Source organism: Bison bison, unplaced genomic scaffold, assembly GCF_000754665.1.
Source record: "Bison bison bison isolate TAMUID 2011002044 unplaced genomic scaffold, Bison_UMD1.0 scf7180017851447, whole genome shotgun sequence".
Taxonomy (NCBI): Eukaryota; Metazoa; Chordata; class Mammalia; order Artiodactyla; family Bovidae; genus Bison; species Bison bison.
In genome coordinates, this window is record NW_011482020.1 from 4,927 (window position 1) to 6,597 (window position 1,671).

Here is a 1,671-nt window from a genome sequence, read left to right on the forward strand (position 1 = left end):
ACACAAAATCTGGGTCTTAAGAGCTGAATTTTGCTAGATGAAAGAAAGCAGCTCAGAGAGAGAAAATAGCAGAGGTGAGCCAGCCTGAAGAATCACAGGCCAGGTGCCAGGTGGTGGTGGGATGGGGTGGGGTGTGTAGTCAGTGCTCAAGTACTTCACAGGGCCTGAGCCTCATCCAGGGAGTGTGGGGACAGGACAGCTTTGAGCTCCCATCTGGAAAACTCATGAAGGCTGTTACACAGCTGGATGTGGGGTGGGCTTATAGAGGGAACAGATGAGGAAGTGGACAGGTGAGGAGGACGGTGAGGAGGGCGGCGAGGAGGATGGAGAGGAGGACAGTGAGGGGGACGACAAGGAGGACGGAGAGGAGGATGGAGAGGAGGAGGATAGAGAGGAAGATGGAGAGGAGGACAGTGAGGGGGACGGCGAGGAGGACGGCAAGGGGAACAGAGAGGAGGATGGAGAGGAGGAGGATAGAGAGGAGGACGGAGAGGAGGACAGTGAGGGGGATGGCGAGGAGGACGGAGAGGGGGACAGAGAGGAGGATGGAAAGGAGGACGGAGAGGAGGACTGTGAGGAGGGCGGCGAGGAGGGCAGCGACGAGGGCGGAGAGGAAGATGGTGACGAGGACGGAGAGGAGGACAGTGAGGGGGACGGCGAGGAGGACAGCAAGGGGGACAGAGAGGAGGAAGATAGAGAGGAGGATGGTGAGGAGGACGGCGAGGAGGACGGTGAGGGGGACAGAGAGGAGGACGGAGAGAAGGAGGATGGAGAGGAGGATGGAGAGGAGGACGGGGAGGAGGATGGAGAGGAGGACGGGGCGTAGGACGGTGAGGAGGAGGATGGAAAGGAGGATGGAGAGGAGGAGGATGGAGAGGAGGACAGTGAGGAGGACAGTGAGGAGGACGGAGATGAGGAGGATGGAGAGGAGGACGGTGAGGAGGATGGCGAGGTGGACGGAGAGGAGGACAGGGAGGAGGACGGTGAGGAGGACGGAGAGGAGAACAGTGAGGAGGATGGCAAGGAGGAGGATGGATAGGAGGACGGCAAGGAGGACGGTGAGGAGGACGGAGAGGAGGATGGTAAGGAGGACGGCGAGGAGGATGGAGAGGAGGACGGTGAGGAGGAGGATGGAGAGGAGGACAGGGAGGAGGACGGCGAGGAGGACGGTGAGGAGAAGGATGAAGAGGAGGATGGTGAGGAGGACGGCAAGGAGGAGGGGGAGGAGGACGAGGAGGAGGAGGGCGAGGAGCACGGAGAGGAGGATGGAGAGGAGGAGGGTGAGGAGGAGGGTGATGAGGACAGGGAGGAGGACGGAGAGGAGGATTGTGAGGAGGACGGGGAGGAGGATGGGGAAGAGGAGGGTGAGGAGGACAGGGAGGAGGACGGTGAGGAGGACAGTCAGGAAGGCGGAGAGGAGAATGGAGAGGAGGACGGAGAGGGGGATGGAGAGGAGGAGGGTGAGGAGGAGGGTGATGAGGACAGGGAGGAGGATGGAGAGGAGGATTGTGAGGAGGACAGAGAGGAGGATGGGGAAGAGGAGGGTGAGGAGGACAGGGAGGAGGACGGTGAGGAGGACGGCAAGGGGAACAGAGAGGAGGACGGAGGGGAGGTGGATGGAGAGGAGGAGGATGGAGAAGAGGAAGAGGAGAAGGACGGCGAGGAGGATGA

At 61.2% G+C, this 1,671-nt stretch overlaps 1 protein-coding gene across 1 annotated transcript in view; it reads right to left on the reverse strand.

Annotated features, from left to right (window-relative positions):
* Nucleotides 1–1,671, reverse strand: part of LOC104996490 (putative protein TPRXL) — a gene marked incomplete at both ends in the record, with an annotated part of 10,048 nt that overhangs the window by 3,759 nt on the left and 4,618 nt on the right. Inside the window, 2 exons of the mRNA XM_010850764.1 lie at nucleotides 572–735; nucleotides 1,468–1,580. Of these exons, the coding sequence (XP_010849066.1) occupies nucleotides 572–735; nucleotides 1,468–1,580 (277 nt within the window). The remainder of the gene's footprint in view (nucleotides 1–571; nucleotides 736–1,467; nucleotides 1,581–1,671) is intronic.